Raw genomic sequence first — 22,768 nt, forward strand, 5'->3', positions numbered from 1 at the left:
GCTTTCAGTTTTTTGTTTTATTTTTATTTGCATTTTTCAGGTTTTTTTGAGATTTGCTTTAGTAATGGCTTACTGACGGGGGCGGATATCAGTAAGAAAGTCATCTGGTAAGTCTGTATGATGATATGGGAATCCTGACAAATCTGCAATGGGGCAGAGGTCGGTTCAGCGGGGTCAACGTCTCATGACAGCAGAGCCGAGAGGATTAAGTATTGTAGAATATAGACAGGCCGTCTATTACTGTAAGCGATGTAGCAGAGCTGTGCTTGTCATCTCGTGCTATTTGTATACTTTTTTTACATGAAGGGTTAACAGTAGTCTTTGTCGCGGAGTAAGTGAAATAAGGTTTGTTTTTACTGTTATTTTTATTATCTTTTATTTTAATTTATTTGCTTAGGCCCAGTTCACATCTGTGTTTGGATTTCCGTTTGGAGAGTCCACACCCCCTGAACGGAAAGATATACGCTTTACCTGAGGAAACCACACGAACCCCATAGACTATAATGCTTGCCTCTCGTATATAGCGCCATCATATTCCGCAGCACTTCACATTGTATGTGGTACACAGTAAGGTTTGGTGCAAATATCAGAAAAACGGCAGCTAAGATGATATAATAGTTGAAAATGTAACGTATATAAACATTTTCTGGCACTAATGTTTACGGATCAGGGCCTGTGCTGCACATTTGGGCCTTGTGCTAAAGTTGCACCCCAATATCAATCTGGCGTAGAGGCAATAATATTGATCTGTGATGTAGGTATCTGTAATACAGTCTGTACACAAGAACAAAAGGTTTTCTTTTAGAGCTTTTATATGAATTTTGTGAGTGGGGAAAGGGGTGGTTATGGATTAAGGTCGGCGTTTCATCAGGTTTATGATCCCGACTTTAGTCAATTCAAGTTGGATTTATTTTTTTTGTTGTTGTTCCTGAATACCGAAATTATGAATCTGCTCCTTGGGGTTTGTCCAGTTTTGTCACGGTGGTGCTGACCCGTACCAGGTATATCAGTGGGTCCAGGCCAGTCCTTTTTTGTCCTGAGGGTTGTCCCATCACAAGGATCCTATCTATACTGCTAGTTTATTTGGATTTAAGACTTTTGCTAAATGCATTGCTTTATCAAAACTGCTTTGTTTGGCCGCTATCTTAATTTATTCACTTCATTCTTTACACTCCGTTTCTATGGTGCTTGGGATTATCTGCTCATTTGTCAAGTGTAAAGTGATATAGCTGCCTGCTCTCTGGGGGGGGAGGGAGGGGCTGGGAGCAGCTCTGAGTTGTTTGTGTCTTTTAAGTAGCCGAGTTTCTCAGATAGGGGAGGTGAGAGCTGCGGGATTTCTGATCTCTTATCAGTCAGTTTAATTGAATTTGGCTGATAAGGGCTGAGATAGGGAGTCCATTACCTCTGTATGTAATGCAAACTGACTCAAATCCAGCTCTGCTACATCAGCTTCACACTGTGGTAATTCATTTACAACCAATCCCGTGCACGTGAAACCCCACCCACCAATGTGCCGAGAAAAGCAGGAAGTGAATAGAGCACAACAGCCTGCAGGTTAGTGAACAAGCGTCATGGGAATACCCCTTTAAGGCTTCTGCTCTTCTAGGGAAGGTTTTGAGCAGACTAGTTGGTGAAAATCTAGTCCCATCTTTGTGAATGGGGGGCTTTCTGGCCATGTACCTGGATTTCTACACATCCCAGATTTTAGAATGGTGAGGTCAGAGGTGCAGCCTGACGTTCCTGGACTCCAGTGGTCCTACACTGTAGCTGACGGCCAAGTGCTTGGTCACTAATGGCCGTTTTCCTTGATCTCGTGCACACTTGGCCTCCTTGAGCTTGCACGCTTTCTCAATGGGGCACAAAGGGTAGAAAAGGTATTCTGTAAATACTATGTCCCTAAATTGTCTTTTCCCCCATCTTCTGCCATCAGACAAGTCAGGACGCACCACCAGTCAGTGATCGGAGTCTCGTGATAAGACAATCGGAGACATTGGTGCAAGGTTGCTCTGCTACTTTTCAGATCCGCCGCACACCCCCCACCTTAAACCTCTAGAGAGCGACACTAATACTTGGTATATTGTTCAGTTGTTGTAGTGTAATCGCCATTATTTGGATGTGGAGCTGCCATGTAGTGTGAGGTGCCAGGAGAAAGCTGGCAGCCGTCCACCCCAGAGGTGAAGTGGAATTGTTAAGCGCCTAAAATGATCACGCTTCCTAAATCGCACGCTGCTATGACTAACCGGGGTCAGATTGAGGCTGTATCGTGGCCGGATTCTGCTGACAACTGCTATACGTCTAGGGCTGAACACCTGTCTACATATGATGTGCCGGACCCTATGGGCGCTGAAATGTAAAGGTCAGGGGTCGTCATCGCCAAGTTATATTATTTGCTTGCACAAGTTCCACCGCGTGACCTTACCCTTACTGACCACTTTTGGTAATATTTTAGCTCTACGTTATTTTTCCGGAGCGTAGATACTCAGGTTCTTGTCTCTCTTCTGAAGTGTGATGTGCATGGCGGTCTGTTCATGAAGAGCCTGCGTTCTTCTATGTGTCACACGTGTCCCCCCCCCCCCACCAGATCAGGAATTCATCTGTTACACTATGGCGAAGGTGACATGTATGTTGTGGAATGTCTGAGGTTTAGGGTCACCTGGGGGGGACATCCGTCATCTTCTGAAGGTAGAGAACTGCTTAAACAGTCCGCTCAGTTATAAATAAAATTATAGGGAATAAGTATATAAGGGACAGACATGGTGCAGCCGTATTTCTATTACTGGCTCTTGTCTATTGAAGTTGTCTGACTGTGTTTTAGGCTGAGGCCCCACGTGGCGGAAAGGCAGCTTTTCTTTTCTTTCTTTTTTTTTTTGCAGATTTTGCTGCCTTTTTATGAGCCAAAGCCAAGAGTGGATGAGCAGAAGGTACAAGTCTAAGAATGTCCTATAGATTTCCCATTCCTTTTGTCGCCATTCTTGGCTTTGACTCTAAATCCGCAATAACAAAAGTTGTGTTACCGAAACGTTGGGCCTCAACCTAAAGGACGTACATATACATATTTATGACTGATCCACATAATGTAGCTCAAGGCCTGCTCGAGACAACATTTACAAGGGGTTTGTATGTTCTCCCCGTGTTTGTGGGTTTCCGCTGAGTATTCTGGTGTGTGGGAGGAAACCGAAACCCGCTGATGGGGAATTTATATTGTGAGCGACGGACAATTTCTCTATAAAGAGATGAATATAGAATATGATGGCGCTATATCACTAAGCAGAGTACATGAATAGGGTCTAGGCTTAATATTGCAGCTCAGCCCCATTCACTCCAACTTGTGATGTCACCATGTAACTTGTGACTGATGAATTGACGCGTCGGCACAGGGAAGATCCTTTGGCACTTGAGCAACACAGCCTATTCAAATGACTGATCTGCGGGAGTCCTTGTGTTTAACCCTCACCAATCATATATCGATGACACAAGTCTTGGGGTTCCCCTTTAAATGAACTTTAGCCCAACCTACCAATATTGGTGCAACAGGTTGACCATCTAATCTGTATTGGTGTGTCCAGATGCTTTACCTGGCATCAAACACAGACAACCTGGATGGGAGCGCCGGACGCCAGAAGCCTGAGGTGTATTGTCTGGCGCTCTATAGACACAAATGAAGGACCGTACGAGGACTATGGGCATGGGGCTGGATTGAAAAACACTGCAGTCTATTAATTATAATTATTATTTATTTTTAATTATATATTATATATATATATATATATATATATATATATATATATATATATATATATATAATGTATGTATGTATGTATAGTGCAACTTCTTTGAAAGGCAACGATGCCTATAAGTCTGTTGATCCAAAATGTCTCCGAAACCAACTATCTTTTTATGGATCTGTAACTTGGCCTGCATCTGTAGCGGTAGAGACGACATGTGGATACACCCTGAAGATATCTGCGAACTAGGCGGTTTTATCAGGAGAGGTGCAGGAGCACTTGTGACTGTCTGTAGGTGAGGTGGCCCCGCCCCTGGTGCACTTGTAGGATTATTTATATATAGGCATAATAAGATGATCATCTCTGCAGGGCATCATCGGCTTGTGGCCCCTAAGATATGTTTTCTCCTAGTAAAAGCCCCTATGCCCCTCCTAGTTTTGGAGGATTTTCGGAGCTGACACCTAGCAGCACCTTTATTTTGTGCACATTAAAATGACATTTGGCACATGCATAAGTGAGTGGGTGGTGATACCGGGATTAGGTGCCAGCTATCCTCGTGTTAAGTAGGAAGACTTTCTGTCTTGGCCGCGATTCTTTGCAAAGAAATTTGGATTCTAATAGTAGTAATAGATTATAATAGTAGTAATAATAATTATATATAATTAAATGCATATTGGTTGAGCTCCGGTACGTGGAGGTGACGTCGGAAGGGTACGTCCTGGCAGCCGTAGGGCTTTGCACGTGCCAGTCTGCCTTAGAGCCCAGCACTCGTGTTTGGCAGGGGAAACGCTTCCCGGTCTTCCCTCCTTGGGAATAATTAGAGACGTGGTTTCTTCATGATTTTATTTGTGTTTTTTTTTCCTTGTGAATTATTTAGCATTACAGTATTTAGTCTGCTTGCTTTCGAGTTTACACAAAGCAATGTTTTATTTAGATGACTATTTAACCTGCGAGGGAAAAGGATTCGGAATAATCGGCTGGAAAGCGCCGACTTCTGCTTGTTATGTGCATTTTAATTATTTCCCACTGACATCCATTACCGATATAAATAAATCCGCTAATGGGGCTGAGGTGTTCCTGCGCCGTCGACAGCAGGCCTTGCCTTTCATCACAGGCCGGTGGCTGACTGCTGCTCTTTGCATCGCCGTCTCTATAGCTTTTACCATTATTTATGTCTGTTTATCTCAGGACCAGTTTACATTGGGCATTTTTTCCTACACTGGGGGGAAAATATAATCTGCCGATGGTAGGACAATGCAGACCCTGCTGCGGCAAAGAAGGGCTAAGGTTGTGTTCACATGATGGAATTTCATACGGATTTAGCGTCCACAAGTATGCGGAAAATGTTTAACGGATTTCCAGTTGCCTATTGTGTGAATATACCCCTAGTTAAGCGACGAAGATTACTAACTTTTCCTTAGGATAGGCCATAATGACTAGATCAGTGGTGATCTGATGCCCAAGAACCCCAACCGATCAGCTGTTTAGAGACCACAGCGGTCCGTGAACCCTGCTTACAAAGCACAATGCACATTGTATAGAGGCTATGATTATTTATTGCAACTCAGTCTTGGTCCCTTGAATGGGACTGAACTCTAAATAGTCCGTCACATCTTACAACTCTTCACATTGGACAGCAGCAGGGACCGTCTTGTTTATGTAAATGTTGGGCAGACCCATAAGAAGATTGTGATCCAGAATGGAACGTGATCCGGGCAGATAACATTGTTGCTCTCGCTGATGGACTTCTTGTTTGCTTCGTCCAGGAGTGTCCATCATGTTCTCAGAGCTCGTGTTTCTCAGTAAGGAGGTTGGTAAAGCAGGCGATGCCGCTCTAAAGGGAAACCATTATCCTGCGCACTCAGGACTTTTCCCCTGACATCCTGTTCTAATGCTATTGAGAGACACGGCAGGAAGTAACTCCGAGATCATCAATATAGAGAGACGACACTAAACCCAAGTTTACTCAAGACATAAAACTCTTAAAGAGCTTATCATAGCTTTTACTGGTCTGACTTGAGATTTTTTTTCTATGTTTGTTATTGTGTACGAATTGGAATTCATGTGCGGGATCTCTCCTGATCTGCTAGGTTGTACTTTTAATGCTTGTAAGGGATCCTATCATTGGGTACCCTTTTTTTTTCTCCCTAACACGTAGGAATAGCCTTAAGAAAGGCTATTCTTCTCCTACCTTTAGATGTCTTCTCTGCGCCGCCGTTCGGTAGAAATCCGGGTTTTCTTTGGTATGCAAATGAGTTGTCTCGCAGCACTGGGGGGGCGTCGCCAATGCTGCGAGAGAACTCTCCAGCGCCGCCTCCATCTTCTTCTAGAACAACCTCTCCCTGTGTCATCTTCCGTCCTGGGTTTCAATCTCCTAGGCCGACTGCGCATGCCCACGCCACAAGAAAATGGCTGTTCACACCAGTTTGCTGTGTAAACGGCCACAAGAAAATGGCCAATTACAACAGCTTACTTTGTAAGCGTCCATTTTCTTGTGGACTGGGCATGTGCAGACGGCTCTGCCCGAGGCCTAGAAGATTGAAACCCAGGACCGAAGAAGACACAGGGAGAGGACTTTCCAGAAGAAGATAGAGGTGGCGCTGGAGAGTTCTCTCACAGCATTGGGGACGCCCCCAGTGCTGCGAGAGAACTCATTTGCATACCGAAGAAAATCCGGATTTCTACCGAACGGCGGTGCGGAGAAGACCTCAAAAGGTAGGAGAATTTCTTAAGGCTATTCCTACGAGTTTGTCTGAAAAAAGGGTCTCCAGTGATGGGATCCCTTTAATTCTCCCATGTCCATGAGACTTATTGGGGAGCTTTCAGTGCATTGCACATGAAGGGGTTGTCTCCTGGACATTTGGGGTGTAAGTAATAAGCCCGTTGCTAGAATCTGCAGCACATTCATTATTCAGTGTGGATTACTTTCCCGCGATTTATGACTTGGGTATAAAATCCCTGCAATCCACTTGCATTCGATACACAATATCCGTGGATTTGATAAGGATCTGCACCTAAATACTAATGAACTCGTGAAGGTGTGAGCTGAGCCCTGCGCGGTGCTGTCAGCCGGGTGCGGCCACTTGTCTGGTGCTGTCACTTGATCAGCTGTGCTGTTCCCACTCACTTGGCACTGCTTCGCCAGTATTTACACGAGACTAAGTTAACCTACTTAATCTGCGTCTTGGATGGGAGTTCTCAGAACACACAAGTCATTGACAGGAGGCCGGCCTCGGCTGACTTGTTGTTAAACTTGTTTTGGAGACTTTATTGGATGGCGACCGTGTTCTCACATCCGTATTTCCCTGATTTGTATTGTTCTTCTCTTGTGGCCTGAGAAATTCAGGGTTTAGGTCTTTAAAACTTGTCTACCTTTTTATGACCTGTTTTAGTTTGTCAGGGCTCGTAACCTTTAACACTGCAACTTGCACCACTTGCCCTAAAATTGCCTTCATCCCTACTAGTGGAAGTGAGTGAGTTCATGACACGACAGCCGCCAGTAATTCAGAGATTCCAGATTTATGTGCAAATTCCACACCAAATTCCTCACCATTTTCCTCCATGTGAATGGATCCTAACTCAGCACAGCCACTACATAGAGAGAAATGCTACTTATTGCGATAATGTCATCGATATACCGTCTTCTTAGATGTTTCAGTTTACGAGGGAAGAAAATGTTCCTTTTTGTTTTTCTCCTGAGCCATCGCTGGTGGTGAACAGTCTGCAGAATTGTAGATGGAAATGTTCCTAAATCCAGTAAACCAACCGCATAGTAGAACTGGTATTGTACAAGGGACGTGCCCAGCGCACGGGCGTATAATGCCTTGGAGCGTTGGCTTCCTGTTGTTTCATGTTTGCGGTCCTCTCCGTATACCGCCGCTGTGTATATTGCGCTGCTGTACTGTTTGCTTATATAACATTGCTGAGTTTAATGAGGAGAATATGTTTGGCCGCCTGTTTTGAGGCACATCAGAAAAGCCTTGTATTTGTATTTGCTTCTCTCTTTCTACTGTTAACTCTTTTATGGCTTTTGGGGGAGTTTTGTAATAGTGCCCCAGTCTTTCCTCCGGAGCAGCGTGCACTAGTAGTGTAACTGATATGACAATTCTTATGCTAGGATCACATTAGCGTTGTCCTATCCATTGGAGGTCCAGAATAACAGCAGACACATACAGAGCCCAACAGACACCACTAACTACACAGTCCAGTCCCATTAATGTGACCACCTGTCAAAATCCAGAATAAGCCCCTTTGGCAGAGCGGACCGCTGTGAGACGTGCAGGAAGAGAGGGGATGTTGTGATGATGGTCACTGGGATGTTGAGCCATGCCGACTCCAGTGCCGTGGTTAGCTGCACTAGGCTACGCGGTTGAGCATCCATGGCGCGGACAACCCGATCGAGGTGGTCCCACAGATTCTTGATTGGGTTCAAGTCCTGGGAATTTGCTGGCCAAGGGAGTACGGAAAACTCATCCTGGTGCTCCTCGTACCACACACGTACACTGCGAGCTTTATGACACGTCACATTGTCCTGCTGGTAGATGCCATCATCCTGAGGAAAAACATTTCCCATGTAGGGGTGAACATGGTCCGCAAGGATATATGCATACTTGTGCTGATCCATCGTGCCTTCCACAATGATGAGTGCACCCAGATGGCTGATGACACGTGTCTTCTGCAATTGGTTATTTAACGTTGACGTCAAAAGTAGGCGCTGGTCACATTAGTATGACTGGACTGTGTATAATAGGATCTGTCAGGACTCCCTTATTTTAAGCTAAAACTCCCGGACGAAAGAGATGAACTTGCATTGCGTTTCCGCACAACGATTCTTAACGCACCCTGCGACGGTCTCTCCAAAGAGACTTCAATGCAGACGTGAGCGTGGCCTGAAAGTGCTATTCCCAGAGGTCTCTATAGCTGCAGCCATGGCTCTCACTGGCCATACACTGACACAGTCGCACTTTAAGGTTATTCTTCAGATGCCTATAAATAGTTCCCACAAGACTCTGAAAGGCTCCTTTTCCTGAAGTGCTGCCTACTTATGGCTTTCTAAAGGACGGCAGAAGTGCTTGAGGGAAGATGCTTTCTGATCGGAGGGAGTGGTGTAGTGGGGTCTGTTGGTTTAACCCTGTGCGGGCACCTTGTGCATGACCCGATGTCTAATGCTAGTGACGTTTGGATAAATTGGATGGGCAGTTCCCTTGGAAAGATTCCCCCGGGATCTCCTGAGCGTTCCTGCTTATTCCTATAAGGATAATGGGATAATTGCCTGGCAGACACCCCTGGCGCTCAGCAAATCCCTAGACCTCACATTGTCACTCTAGCACTCTCCATGGATTTGTCTACGTAAAGGTCTAAGTGACGTGAACAATTTTACTTAAAGCAATTGATAAGATATGAGTAAAATTCTGGGATATCGACATCCCCCTTTGCAGAACGTAGGATGATACATGTCGGGGGGCTCGGGGTACATGGCACGGGTAGTAATCTAATCCCATGGTAAGTGATGGGGTACAGGCCTGTCCTGTAAAACGAATGACCTTTATACATCACTGTATTGTATATACCGCCAGCTGGTTTTGTCGCTGGCAGTGCATACATTACCGCAGCTCTATGAATATTACAATATATAATAAGGTAAGCCGGACATCTGTTCTAAGGAGCTTTAAAAGGAAGCTCTGCAGGGGAGAAGTGAAGGAGCAGCTGTCGGTGTCTTCTAAAAGGTTTCCTTATTAAAAGAGGAGGATCCATTGTGTGGTGACAGGTGGCAGCGGGGGGCCTCATTGTCTGCAAAAATATATGCACAAGGCATAGCGTGTCTATATATGTATGTAGGGGGGTATATATGGGGGTATAATCTTATGGGGCCATTTTATCCGTATAGATGCAAGTATTAGGTGCGTAATACACTAAGATTGGTATCTAGATATTAGATTATATTAGTTATTCAGGGCAGGGGAAGGGGTTAATAGGAGCACTGCAGATCCCTTATATTCAGCCAGGCTGAATTCCAAGTGGGGGAAAAAAAACAGGGCTCAGGGAAGGGGCAGACGGACAACCAAAACACCCCCTCCCCTTCCCCAGCACCTACTGCACCCAAAAACTCCGACCATTTTAATTTTTGAAATTTTCCAGTAGCTGCTGCATTCCCCCCCCTCGGCTTACACCCGAGTCAATAAGTTTTCCCAGGTTTTTTTTTGTGTAAAATTAGGGGCCTCGGCTTATATTCGGGTCGGCTTATACTCGAGTATATACAGTATATAATGTACTGGTTTTCCATCTTTGTGTATTTGGCCAAAATCTGCAACCGCAAATTCCTTGCCAAACTACATGTGTTTACTATTGTGGATTTTGGACCTTATTTCTGTACATTTTCCATAGACTTCACTTTATGCTTTGCAAATGATGTTTTTTTATTATTTTTTTTCAATAAAATACATTTACTGAAATTAAAAACCTCCTTTCTGTCTCCCCCTGATCTTTGTAAATATTAGTACAAGGAAAACAAACCCTCTCTTTTAGTATATCTCTTCAGGTAGAGGGTGTTAGCTGGCCTCGGTGTGTGCCATTGCCCGGCAGACGTGCGGCACGAGGTCAGCACGGCGCAGACAACCATCGGACGTTCCTTGTAATTATCACTTTGTTCTGGGGTTTGGTATTGGCCTGGAGAAGCCGAGAACAAATAGCTGGCAGCAGGAATCCCAGACTTAATAGACTGACGTATGAGTCTACTAAGTTCACGCCAGAATCCTAGGATTTAAGCTAAATCTGAATCACAGCCCGTGTCTTTAGACAACAAAGCTATTCCAGTAAGTGCAGAGCGGAACGCTTTGGTTCCTAACATCTCTGAGTGTAAATTCGGCCTCAGATGCTGCTTTTCTAACCTGGTGCATCCCAGAATAGGAATTACTCAGCTGGGAAATATGCAGAGTCTCATGTAATGCCAGTGCCCATTGTCTGTGCCGGAGATTCATTACTCCGGTGTGACCGATATGTGGTGTCGTTGTAGTTTAGTCTTTTGCATCCTCCATTGGTAGAGCTACAGGAGCTTGGTTTATAGGGGTGAGTCTCCAATACACATTAAAGGGATTCTATCATTAAAATGCAATTTTTCTCCCTAACATGTAGGAATAGCTTTAAGAAAGGCTATTCTTCTCCTACCATTAGATGTCTTCTCCGCGCCGTCGTTCGGTATAAATCCCGGTTTTTGTCTGTATGCAAATGAGTTCTCTTGCAGCACTGGGGGCGGGCCTCAGCGCTCAAACAGCACTGGGGGCGTCCTCAATGTTGCAAGAGAACTCTCCAGCGACGCCTTCATCTTTTTCAGGAACGGATTCTCCCTGTGTCTTCTTCCGGTGCTGGTGTCCAACTTCTAGGCCTCAGGCAGCCAACTGCGCATGCCTGCCGGCCACAAGAAAATAGCCACTTACAATACAGTGTAAGCGGCCGTTATCTTGTGGCCGGCGGGCATGCGCAGTCGGCTTTGCCCGAGGCCTAGAAGTTTAAAGCCGGCGCTGGAAGAAGACACAGGGAGAATCCGTTCCTGAAGAAGACGGAGGCGGCGCTGGAGAGTTTTTTCACAGCACTGTGGAAACCCCTGATGCTGTTTGAGAGCTGAGGCCCGCCCCCAGTGCTGCGAGAGAACTCATTTGCATACTGATGAAAACCGGGATTTCTACCAAACGGTGGTGCGGAGAAGACATCTAAAGGTAGGAGAAGAATAGTCTTTCTTAAAGCTATTCCTACGTGTTGGGGAGAAAAAAAATTGCATTTTAATGATGAAATCCCTTTAAACTCCCCTTATGGCATGGTGGCTCAGTGGTTAGCAGCACTGGTGTCCTGGTCTCAAATCCACCCCAGGGTACCATCTGCATGGAGCTTGTATGTTTGTCGCTGTTTCCCGCACGCTGAAACCTACTGATGGGTTAATTTTGGAATTTAGATCCAAGACTGTAAGGCTGACTAAGGACATATCTGTTCGCTTATTCATGGATTTCCAGGAGGAATAACAGAGTACCACCATAATAAATAGCTGTAAGATGGACTCCAGTATGGTTATGTCTTGGGGAATACGATAGTTGTCTAGTTCTCTATAATAATGCTCTTTATAAACCTTGAGAACCGTGCTGACGGTGATGTGAGGCTCATGCTGTACAGAGTTACTTGTAAGACTTGGGTCACTGGTGAAGTTTGGGACGCAGCGATGGATCTCCTACGTCATGTTCCACTTTTTATAGAATTGATCTTAAGTTTACAGGGGGAAACAAGCGAGGAAAGCGATGGAGTGAGGGCCTACCGAGCGGCTTCCCATGATTAAAAAAAAAACAAAAAAATACCTTCCTGATTGGTTTCCTTAAAGAGATTAGACAGGAACAGGCAAGGAAATGATGTAGCCCTGCCGAGACACCTCCTAATTCTCCTCACATCCTTCACATTACTCAGCATACGTGGATGAGGAGCGGTCCCTACGCCAGGGATAGCGATCCGCTGTATGTGGTGACGTTACCCTGTGTTCAGCCGTATGATGTGAAGCAGAGAGTGTCAGCTCTTGTGGCGGCCTGGTGAGTGCAGCTGTCCTCCCTATCAGGGCCATAGTAAGGACAACACCGCGTCACTAAAACTGGCCTGCAAAAAAAAAAAAAAAAAACACTGCATGACTTTTTCAATTTAAAGGGGATGTTCTGTGTGCTGTCAAATTTAAAGGGGTCTTTTATCCCGTCCTGTAGGTAGATTGGGGTCCAGTTTCCCTTGTTCCTCTTCACTGCACTAAGGCAGAGTTTAATGAGAGGGGTGTCAGGTGTGTACCCCACTGTTTCATTGCCTGTAGGATGGATGGAGATGGCCAGGCGCTGTCCCAATACAATCTGTAGCGTTTGCGTGGAGCAGCCCCATGCAGTAACATATGCTGCTCAGTGGTCTCTATAGATCACTCTAATGTTGCCGCGCCAGGGCGTACATCATTGGCGCTATGTAATAAGTCATGGCCAATGTGGGGCATCATATAACAGGTTAGTATAGGCTGGAGTGTTGGTAACATGCGGCATTCACCTTATAGAATAGCATTGCAGTCTACACTATATATTTGTATTAGTATACAAAATAGCACAGGTCTGACAGCCTGCAACATGAGGAACCTCAGTCACTTGCATTGAAGTCAGTTTTACTTAAGAAATCTGCCAGATGTGAATATGGCCTAGCTATCCGTATGGGTAAGCCTACACCATTGGCGGTGGATCGGTTGTACTTCTCAGGTTCAGATACTTCCCGGACAACTGGGTTGTTGTTTCTCCATGTTTACTCCTGTCCTCGGCACTACGCCCCGGCTGACTAATGCTCTGATACCGCGCAGCGAGCATTTTAAGATAAAGGACTGCAGCTGTTTGTAAAGAAACCCGTCTAGTGTTCGGTCTCTTAGTGATCTCCATATTTCATTTCACATTTTCTGCTTTTTCTATAGCTGTGCTGGCAAAAAGAAAAAAGGACATTCAGTAGAGACCCCCTGACGGCTGACACCCCACAGATGAGATGTTCTGGGACAGGGGTGCTGCTGTGTCACCGTACAATATGTGGCAGTGGGTTTAGGTACCGCAGCACTTCTCCATAGACTTCAATGGAGCAGCTCTGCAGTCCCTAAAACTGTGGCTAAACTTTGTGTGGCGAATGAGCGGTGCGGCTCCTGGCACGTAAACATTACTGGGGGTCATTTTGTCCCGGAGCAGCTTATTTTATTTTTAGGGTGTCTATGTACTGCCTCTATGGGCACTGATGTAGCTTTTGCCTACAGTATACATACACAGTCACATCGTCTGAACAATATGGGCAAGTTCACATGGTTCTAGTGACCGCGCATTTTGGTCCTGATTTTGATGCGGGAAGCCATGTCAGAATAGGACCAAAATGCGACAGTCGTGACCCCAACGGTCGCGGCCTCCCGCTCTGGAGTAGGCCCAAATGAATAGGCCTAGTCTGGGGGGTGCTGTCGCAAGGCGGACACCGGGGCTGACTCGGCCGCTGAATCCGCCTGAAGAAAGGGCAGCTCGCTTCTTTTTTTTCCCGTGAGCCGGAACATACCGCTCGCGGTCTCTATAGACCTCTATTGTGAGGGGGCGGATTCTGAGGTGGATTCGGCGGCAAAAGCCGCCCCTTTTGCCCCGTGTGAACGAGCCCTATGATTCTTATTTTTCCTGATTGGTATGTAATGAATCAATCAATGTACACACACTATGTATGTATAATATATATATATCTCCATCACACACAAGCCGCGTGTATATTTATACACAGTCAGCAGTTTCTAGTCTTCTGAACACGAAGGCTGCAGGCAATCTGAAGATCCCCCAGTCGAGCCTCCATTAGATTTGGGTCAGGATGACAGATAAGAGCGGCCATTCCCTATATATCCAGCGCACTTACTTCAAAGCTCCACTTGAGAGCGTTTGATGTGAGATTTTAGGTATAAGAAGTAATGGAGGCCTTTTCTAGTTAACACTCCAGTGACTCCGCTTTGGGTGGATTTGTGTTACGTTAGAGGAGATGTCCGTACTGAGCATGCACTGAAATGTGAGGCCGGGGATACGAGATCCTGAGCCATTAAATATTCATTGCAGGTTTCATCGGCTGCTCCTGTACGGCCTGGCTGAATAGAAGAGGCCGATCTTCTGAAATAATTATAGTCTATTCATGGCTGGAGTCACCCGGACATGGTCATTGGATTACAGCACAGGGCACCGTGACAGGCTCTTGTAGCTGCTTCCTCCAGGCTGACTATTTCAGCTCCTTTTTCCTTTGGTCTATTGCGGTATTTTGTGTTAGTTTCTTGCCTTGAACTTTCTGTGGGAATCTTCAGAAGATCGGCGACCAATGAGGGCGATCTCTTCAACCCCTCTCTTGCTGTACGTGTTTGCACTGGGTAGTGAATGAGCCATGTAAATGGATTTTAAAGGGGTTTTCCAACACTTCTAATTAAAGAATTATCCTCAGGATTTGTCATTCGTTTGAGATTGGGAACGATTCAACCCCTGGGCTATTTTAGAACATGGCCTAGTTCTGCCATTATCAATCATGTTCTGGGGATATTATCACTCCTTAAGGAGAGATCACCTTCACAGGTGTATGGAGACTTACAAAAGCCTTTTTCGCTCCACTGGGGGGGATTATGGGAAAAATATGCAAATCTGTTTCCCAAGATGTAAATAGGAAAACAGTGCCTCTGTTTGCTGCCCTCTAGGGCATCTTGGGAAAACAGATTTGCATATTGTTCCCTTTATCAATCGTGATTTGGGAGCTGAGCTGTAATGGCACAGTCAGGCCACTAAGCAGTGTGTGGAGCTGTCTGCCTCCAGTCCTGTACACTGTGTGAGGCCCGGGTCTCGGACCCCCACCCATCTGAAATGAATGACCCTACATATTTGGTCATCCTTTAGGATCCCATACACGTCCGATAGTAATAGGACCCCATGTACATGATCTCTTGTTCTCATATACGTTTTATAACACTGACATTTTTTACTCTTTTTTTTTTGACAGGACACCAGAAGCCACATAGCTCCCGAACCCATGGGTATTAATCAGAAACTAGATTTTTCCGATCAGCCAAATTTGGATGAAATAAAAGATCAGATCAAGCGCGAAATTAGAAAAGAACTTAAAATTAAAGAAGGAGCCGAAAACCTGCGCAAGGTCACGACGGATAAAAAGAATTTGGCCTATGTGGATAATATACTAAAAAAGTCCAACAAAAAACTAGAAGAGCTACATAACAGCCTGCAGGAAATCAATGCACATATTGTGGTGCGGGAAGCGGAGGATCTGCCAGGTACGTCCTGTGTGTATAGTTATATGGCTGACATCGCCTACTCATTTTATTACATAGCACATGGATGTTTTGTGTAGTGTATCTGTGGGTGATTTGTATAGGACTATAGTATAACAAACTACAGCATTAAATATCGTCGTATTTAGCCCTACTCAGTAAGACAATGGGTGAACTACACGGGTTTATAAAACATTACACTGTGCACAGCCACAAACTTAAATGTATTTTATTGAGATTGTAAGTGATAACCCACACAAAGTATCAGATAATTGTGAACTGAAAAGAAAATGATCCATGGGTTTTAATAAAATAAAAATCTGAAAAGTGTGACGTGCAAAAGTATTCAGCCCCCTGTACGCCGATACCCCTAATTAATATCCAGTGCGCACAATTGCCTTCAGAAGTCAATGAGTTAATGGAGACCGGCTGTGTGTAATGTAGTCTCAGTATAAATACACCTGTTCTGTGAAGGCCTCCGTGGTTTGTTAGAGAATAGAGATGAGCGAGTACTATTCGAAACGACAGTTTCGAATAGCATGCACTTATAGGAATGAATGGACGCAGCCGGCACGCAGGGGGTTAAGCAGCAGGACGCCGGCCCTGTCTGCATGCCGACCGGCTCCATTCATTGCTATGGGTACGTGCTATTCGAAACTGCCATTTCGAATAGGACTCGCTCATCTCTATTAGAGAACACTAGTGAACAAACAGCATCACGAACACCAAGGAACTCACCAGACAGGTCAGAGATGAAGTTTAAAGCAGGGTTAGGTTATAAAAACATATCCCAAGCTTTGAACATCCCAAGGAGCACTGTTCAATCCATCATCCAAAAATGGAAACGGTATTCTACAACTTCAACTTACCAAGACATGGCTGTCCACCTAAACTGATAGATCAAGCAAGGAGAGCACTGGTCAGAGAAGCAGCCAAGAAGCCTAGGGTCACTCTGGTGTCAAGTAGAAAACCATTGTGGAAACAGACCTAAGACGTGAAGTTTGCCACGAGCCATATTGGGGACACAGCAAACAAGTAGCAGAAGGTTCTCTGGTCAGATGAGACCAAAGTTGAACTTTTTGGCCTAAATGCAAAGCGCTGTGTGTGTTGGAAAGGTTATAGGGGTGCTGAATATTTTTGCACATCGCACTTTTCAGATTTTTATTTGACTAAAATTTTAAAAACCATGTATCATTTTCCTTCCACTTCACAATTATCTGCTACTTTGCGTTGGTTATCACTTACAGTCTCAATACAGTAGATTTTAAGTTTGTGGTTGCAAGGTGACAAAATGAAAAAATTCAAGGGGTATGAATAATTATGCAAGGCACTGTATATAGATGTGCCCTATGTAGTGTTTCAGTGGATTCTCTGAATAGGACTAAACATGGCGTCAGCCACTTGGCATTCATGCATCATGATACAGCATGTTCTTTATCGGCCCAAGCATGTGCTATGCAGGACACGGACATGGATAGGGCTGTATACTGCTCAGTATGAGGAAGGGGTGTGGGCAGGTTAGGCTGGCATCACACAGGCAGTTGTAAGGGCCACAGCCGGCAATAGATTGAGAAGGAACGTAACCTATAAAGGAAAGGACTTGCACTTCTCCTTGATGTTAAAAATTCACGCCTTACCGATCCCTCACTGCTTTTGTGTCCAATACTTCTTGCTGCAGTGCTAATGTCCTGATATCAGACTTCTATCTATATGTCAGTCACTGGGGATCAGTAAGGTAAATGACTTTTTATGTTTGCACCATCATGTAAGGATCTGTAGTTATGTAATAATAATGTAGCGCTGTCTCCTCTCCCCTTATGGATGAAACTGTCAACAGGAGCCATCTAATGAGTAAACATATATGCAAGTATATTGTCCAGTCATTCTCTTAAAGGGGTTGAACCAGGGTAACACTTTTGCTTCCTTTACAGAACCGTGCCACCGTTGTCTATGGGTTAGGTCTGGTATTGCAACTTTATTGAAGTGAATAGAGCTGAGCTGCAAAACTACACACAAGTCCTAGACAACGGATAGAAAGCAGATACGTTCTTCTTCTCACGATATAGCCGTCAGCCATGATGTCTCATATCAATGATCATAAAATGACGATAGGCCATTTCCAGACTGTTCTTGTAAGAGCTGTGTGCTAGGTAGCAGTGCCCTGTGAAGAGGCCGCCATATACAGAAGAGGAAAAAAAAAATCTAAATAGCTGTTTTTTGTGGCCAGACCAATATGACTATTTTAAGGAGGAGTCAGGGTGCCCCCATAGACATAAGTGGAGATGGCTGGGGGAATTAAGGACCGGGCATGTTGCATGTGTCTGATGTCTCCGGTGCGGCTGACCTCTAGCAGCGGCTGACATGACTCTTCCAATTGACAGCACATGCAAGCTCAGCCTGATCTGTGTGTGTGGTGTGAACACACGGCTATTGCTAGTGTTTTCATTGCAGCACAATTGGAGACCAGCAATATCTTAGACAGACTTTCCTGACTCTAGCAGATAGTACGGATAGTTGGCCGGGGTATACTGTCCTGTACACTGAGGTCCTTCTTGTGTACATGTTGATTATCCTTGGATGAAGCTCGGCCATCTGTACAAATGACTCATTTGCTGTTTACACGGTAATGCCTGTCCTTCACTTTAAGAGGAAATCAATGAGTGGATACTTAAGATTTGCCTTTGTTTCCTAGGATTTCAGGATGAGACTGAACCATTTTATTTTTTTATTATAGACTTTTATTAGTAACGCAACTTTTTGGTCTATCATGAGATAATAGAAATCCATCACTGGCATCTTCATTAAAGGTCCTTTTCGGGCCTGTTTACGCAGTGAAACTTAGTGTTAATATTGAGGCAGATAACACATCAGTTGGTGCCGATTCTTCCTCCAATGGTTTTGGATAAATAGTGTCCGGCTCGATCTTGCTGCAGATTTTGCAGCTGATTCAACCACAGAACCCGCGGTGCGAGCCACTATCTATAGCTTTGCGGACTGTAGCAGTCAGTGGATCGTTCATCCTACACAGTTTGCATTTGTCAGTCCCCCCCTTTTACAATCTGGTATCATTAAAGCTGCTTAAAAGCTGTAGTTGCCGCAGTTTTTGTCACTGCTTTAACCCCTCGAAAAACAAGCCGTGAATGTGACAGTGAACATCACCTATGTCAGTAATACTGCACTGCTGCAGAATTTGGGGAAATTGTCAGCATGGGGAAATCTGCAGCAGTTGTTCCCATCTTCTGACACTTATTTACAGACTCCTCATACACATACATGCTCTGCGTGGCATTCAGCGGTGTGTGCATGTGTTCTCAGTGGGGAGAAGGGTAAGTAAGGCCCTATTCACAAGCAAAATCCACGTGTGCATGTTCCGTCGCGGCAGTGCACGGCATCCCTTCACGGCTTTCCGCTCCGGATTAGGCCCAAATGAATCCACCTGAAGAAAGGGGAGCTCGCTTCTTTTTTTCCGCTAGCAGTCTACATAGACCACCATTGTGAGGGGGCGGGTTATGACGTGGATTCCGCACCATAATCCGCCCCCTCTGTTCCCGTGTGAACGAGCCCTAACTGTGAGACTCCAAAAGCTGCAGCTCGTCTTCCCTGAAAACATCGGGAATGTTGAAATCCACGCGCCCATCTCCAACTATTCCTCCCTCCCCCATTATTTGGTGTCAGGGGAGCGTCAGGACAGCTTTGTACACATGAGATAGTTGGATGACATTCGTCTACGATGCCTGAGCACCTTTAGGCTTTCCCTTTCCTCTGCCCACCTGGTGACCTTCTCCTTACCTGTCTAGCAGGTGACGTCTTCCATTATTCTGCGGCCCATCGCCCGCACCTGCTCCTGTCTCTCTTTTAGTTCCCCGGGGCACTTTCTTACCTGTCTCTTGTATGATTTAAGCCGTCCGTTTAGAGTCCATTGCTCCTTGTAGGGCAAATCTTAACAGGTCATTGAGCATGTTTACTTTCTACTTAGCAGTTTCTTTTCTTTTTTGTTCCACTCGCTTTACGCTTTTATTAACCTCTTCAGCTGCTAAATGTAAAGTCTGTAACGTAGAATCCACAAACAGAAACTTTAATGGTCATTCTTACATTTGTTTGATCCTTACAGATTGTCCCAAGACACCAGACACTCCAAAAAGTGACTCCGGCTCATGTGCAAGCAATGGCAGGCTGATCGCTTTACAGAAGCAGTTAGACATTGAGCTGAAAGTGAAGCAAGGAGCGGAAAATATGATCCAGACCTACTCCAATGGGCCTTCAAAAGTAAGTCAAGATGGGGGTTTAGTATACAGAAAGATGAATCGATATTCGGAAGTGATATCTTTAGTGTCCTTTGGGCCAGGCGGTCAGTGGCCTCTTGTGTGGCCGGCTTATCTCCATATTATGATAAACCGTCATCAATGAAGCAATAGATGCAACATAAGTATACAAAGACAAAATGTGTCTTCAATGTGTAAAATGTGTGTGTACTTCTCCCTACAGGACAGAAAATTGCTCGGTACCGCCCAGCAAATGCTTCAAGACAGCAAAACAAAAATTGAAGTCATCCGCATGCAGATCCTTCAGGCCATGCAGCAGACCAACGAAATGTCCTTTGACAATGGTAAAGCTTTAGAAACATGTGGTGTCGCTTCTAGTCTAGTGTAAAGCAAATGTCATTTCTGGTAAACAAAAAATAATCCCGATTCTTGCATGAATAAAATGACAAGTGTTAGTGGTCTCCATAATCTGAAGAATCGGTGGCCATGTTTGATTTGATTCTGTTTGGTCATGGCCGACCAAATCCACTGGTATTGTGTCCAACGTATCCAGACTCGGTCTCGGGACTCTGCAGTGTGAAACCCCAATTTACAAGCTTGTAATCTATGCTGGGGCATGGACGCCAAACATCCTAGTTCTCTCTCCATTACATACTATGATAACGACAGGACAGTATGCAGCCAAGAGGTAGCGACTCCTAGCAGTATACATAAGTATATTGTTAGACACGTAGTATAGTCTCATTTATGTGAAATGAAAAGTCTGCAGCGATTGGCCCCTGCAGTCATGTGACCGGTGAGGGTGCAGGAGTCAGAATCTCGCTTCCGCTCCAAGCTTGATATTGATCAGGATGGTAAAGTCACAGAAAACTTGCTTTTAAAGGGATTCTATCATTAAAATCACATTTTTTCTCGATCACACGTAGGAATAGCCTTAAGAAAGGCTATTCTTCTCCTACCTTTAGATGTCTTCTCCCCACTGCCGTTTGGTAGAAATCCCAGTTTTCGTCTGTATGCAAATGAGTTCTCTCGCATCACTGGGGGCAAAGCCAACTGCACATGTGCGCGGCCATTTTTTTGTGGCCGCTTACACCAGGCGGGCATGCGCAGTCGGCTCTGCCCGAGGCCTAGAAGTCTGAATCCAGCTGCAAAAGAAGACGCGCAGAGAGGCTGTTCCTGAAGAAGATGGAGGCGGCGCTGGAGAGTTCTCTCGCAGTATTGGAGACACCCCAATACTGCAAGAGAACTCATTTGGATACCACCGAAAACCGGGATTTCTACTGAACGGTGGCGCGGAGAAGATATCTAAAGGTAGGAGAAGAATAGCCTTTCTTAAGGCTATTCCTACATGTGATCGAGAAAAAAAATGTGATTTTAATGATAGAATCCCTTTAAGTATCAGTATGGAGGATTGGGGTAACCTCTTGCTTGCAGGAATTGATAGATTGGTATACTGTGCTCCAGCTTTGTTATAGTTTCGGGGTTTGTGTGTGTATATATCTTTTGTAATCCTTGTAAATTAGGAATTGGGCTATTTACCATTTATCTGACTTTTTTTTTTCCCAGCAAAACCTGTCATTAGTCCACTTGAGCTCCGAATGGAAGAATTACGGCATCATTTTAGGATAGAATTCGCAGTGGCGGAAGGTGCAAAAAACGTCATGAAGCTGCTAGGATCTGGGAAGGTTACAGACAGAAAAGCCCTCTCTGAAGTGAGTTCTGGGTATACTGGGGGAAGGGGGGGGATTTATTATTATTTTACAATGGTTTTAGACACCAGTTGGTGCTTAAATTGTCATAACTGGCGTTTTTGTGCTGCCCGCACCACTTTCCGATGGCGTGGGCCAGCTAAATTTATCATTTACCCCAGAAAACTGCGGTAAATGTTGCCTGAAATCTAGATTATGATGATCCAGCAGAGACGGCATCTTATTTAGGTGCACACTGCTGCACAGGGGATATGAAGCCTGGCATTGAAAATATAAACTAATACTAATAATAAATCTGCACTGCTCTATAACGGGCTACCCGCAGATAGAACTGTATATACGATATGACAAGTTCCTGTTTATAAGATGACGACGTAACCCTATAATCTTGCAGCCTTCTCGCCTTTCCTGATATATAGTTCTATAGTCAGCATCCCGCCTGAGACAGAATGGTTTAGTCATGGTTAACACACGATATGTCAGTGTGACGGCTCAGGTGCAGTAGGGTTTGGCGGTTTTCTTGGGTGGAGTAGTGTTTGATTTTTCAAGTTTATTCTAGGTGAGGTCCCTCCTATTTCTTATAGAAGGCCATATGATAAAGATCTTTTAAAAGGAGGCTTAAATAATCCGTGCTATGAAAGCCGCTCAGTGTCGCATAAACACGTTTTTGGGCTTTACGTGTATTTAGTTTATCTGGTCCTTATCCGGCGAGTAAATATTAATGCACAGAATGTTTTTACCATCCCTAACTCCTGCACAGGTCTGTCCTTGCAGTACCAGTCGTGGCCACTACATGTTGTGCTAGTCCTGGAGCCCTGCCGGCTCCTCAGTCAGCTGATCAGTAGGCCCCGGTGATCTGAAACTGATGACCTTTGTAAGGTTAAGTCCTCAGTTTTACAGACCTGGGAAAGCTCCTGTACACTCTATCTGGGGCACATATGTGTTCATCGACTCCTGGGTAACGTTTATACACTCTCGTGCACCATCCTACAATTACAGTCTTCTATGCCAGGTTTTTTAGGCAAATGCAGAGCCCCTTGTTAAATAAAAATAGCTGTAGGAATGTTCTTTGAACTATTTTAGTTGCATTAACGTGTGGAGCATCACATGTAGAAGCCGCACATAAGGCTTTCATCTGTGGGTTCTCGTGTATTTTTCTTCTAAAGTCCATGTTAAAGCTTCTGTAGTTTCAGAAATCCTTCCCCCCTCCAATTTATTTATTTATTTATTTATTTTATTTAAAGACAAATGAGGGCA

General features: G+C 44.8%; 1 protein-coding gene across 3 annotated transcripts in view; it reads left to right on the plus strand.

Annotated features, from left to right (window-relative positions):
- PKN2 (protein kinase N2) overlaps positions 1–22,768 on the plus strand; it is a 73,704-nt gene that overhangs the window by 32,353 nt on the left and 18,583 nt on the right. For all 3 annotated transcript variants that reach the window (XM_075286543.1, XM_075286544.1, XM_075286542.1), the window contains exons 2-5: positions 15,255–15,543; positions 19,652–19,806; positions 20,026–20,146; positions 21,369–21,514. In XM_075286543.1, coding sequence (XP_075142644.1) covers positions 15,255–15,543; positions 19,652–19,806; positions 20,026–20,146; positions 21,369–21,514 — 711 coding nt within the window. The remainder of the gene's footprint in view (positions 1–15,254; positions 15,544–19,651; positions 19,807–20,025; positions 20,147–21,368; positions 21,515–22,768) is intronic.

Source organism: Leptodactylus fuscus, chromosome 9 (genome assembly GCF_031893055.1).
Source record: "Leptodactylus fuscus isolate aLepFus1 chromosome 9, aLepFus1.hap2, whole genome shotgun sequence".
In the NCBI taxonomy this organism is placed as follows: domain Eukaryota; kingdom Metazoa; phylum Chordata; class Amphibia; order Anura; family Leptodactylidae; genus Leptodactylus; species Leptodactylus fuscus.